We start from the raw sequence: 1,602 nt of genomic DNA, 5'->3' as shown, positions 1-1,602 counted from the left end.
ATGAGAGGTTAACTTTGATAAATCTTCATCCTTCATGCTAAATCAAAAAGTGTAGATTAATTTATATTAAATTAAATTTTATCGATCTATATCTTTCATTTGCAATATACGGTGTATATTTTTTGAACATTTTTTTAGTGAAAATTTGATTCATCAATTTTATGATTTATGATAATTATATTGAACTTTCAGTATAATCTATTTTCAGATATACAATCTTCATTATATATCCATTTAATTTGTATAAATTTAAATAAAAAAATTAATTGTATAAAATAATTATCTATAGAATTAAAATAAATCATTTATTATAAAAATAAATTTAAATTAAAAACATAATATATTTGTCATAAGTTGTAAAACTAATGGACCAAAGTTTCATAAATTACTTTTAAGAATATATTTATCTTTTGGACAAATATGTAAATATTTGAAATCATTTTACTTATTTTCATCAAAATCAGTTGGAATTCAAATTCATATTGGTCTTATTTTTTACATGCAGAGTTGAACTTGTATTTTCTTAAAAATGACTCTTTTTAAGTTTAAATTTCCTTCATTTTTCTCAAATCTATTTAGACGGGTGTCATATAAATAAAATAATTAAAAAAATATTATATTAAATATTATTTTATTTATATGTCATCCATCTAAGTAGATTCGAGAGAAATTGAATAAATTTTAAATTTGAAGAGATTCACTCATTTTTTAGGAATGACTTCTAAAATTTAGAGAATGACTCCCCTCAAATTCAAATTTCTCCCATTTCTTTCAAGTCCACTTAAATTTTTGACCGAAAATAGTTTCTCTCAAATTTAAATTTCTTCCATTTTCTTTAAATCCAGTTAAATTTTTGACATCTAAACAAAATGACATTCAGCTTCTGCTGCGATTTTGGAGTGGGAACCTCCACCTCTGGGGACCATTAAGCTCAATACCGATGCAACAATTTCAGTTACTAAGGGGATGGATGTATCAAGTGCAGTTTGCAGGGATGCGAATGGTAGTGTTTTAAGGTGGGGAGTTAAACTGATGCAGGGAGTCGTTGATGCTGAGCTCGCCGAAGCTCATGCTTTGCTGTTTGGTGTTCAGATAGCCTCAGCATTTCCTGGGACTTCATTAATCTGTGAATCTGATGCCTCTAATGTTATAAACAGAACTTTGGCTCCGGTAAGTGCAATTGATCCTATTCAGTTGGTTGTTAACGACTGTGTAGGGTTGGTGAGAGATCGCGACGTAGTCTTCAAATTTGTTCGACGTCAATGCAACCATGTTGCCCATACTTTGACAAAATGGGGTATCTTTTTTGGCAAAGACTGTATCTCTAACGGGAACGTTCCTTTTCCGGTGAATGAACTTATTCATGTCTCGTTTGATTGATTAATAAAGTTCATCTTTTTTCTCAAAAAAAAAATGACATTAAAAAGGATTCACCATAATTCTCTTAGAGATCTTATATATAAATTGAATTTATCTAATAGTAAATACTAAATTCAAATTTATATTTAAAATAAATAAATCATATTATATACGATCGAATTCATTAATATCCGGTCATGAAAAGATTTGTGTGAGCTAACAGTTTCACCTGTAAACTGATTA

At 28.0% G+C, this 1,602-nt stretch overlaps 1 protein-coding gene across 1 annotated transcript; it reads left to right on the top strand.

The window, feature by feature from the left end:
* On the top strand, positions 1–1,380 carry LOC126672826 (uncharacterized). The gene is made up of 2 exons (XM_050366777.1): positions 1–7; positions 881–1,380. The coding sequence occupies exons 1-2, from the start codon at positions 1–3 to the stop codon at positions 1,378–1,380; spliced, it is 507 nt and encodes a 168-aa protein (XP_050222734.1).
* Positions 1,381–1,602: the final 222 nt, after the last annotated feature.

This window comes from Mercurialis annua, linkage group LG3 (assembly GCF_937616625.2).
Source record: "Mercurialis annua linkage group LG3, ddMerAnnu1.2, whole genome shotgun sequence".
NCBI classification, from domain to species: Eukaryota; Viridiplantae; Streptophyta; class Magnoliopsida; order Malpighiales; family Euphorbiaceae; genus Mercurialis; species Mercurialis annua.
The sequence above is the reverse complement of the archived record's forward strand: the minus strand, read 5'-3'. Positions and strand labels throughout refer to the sequence as shown.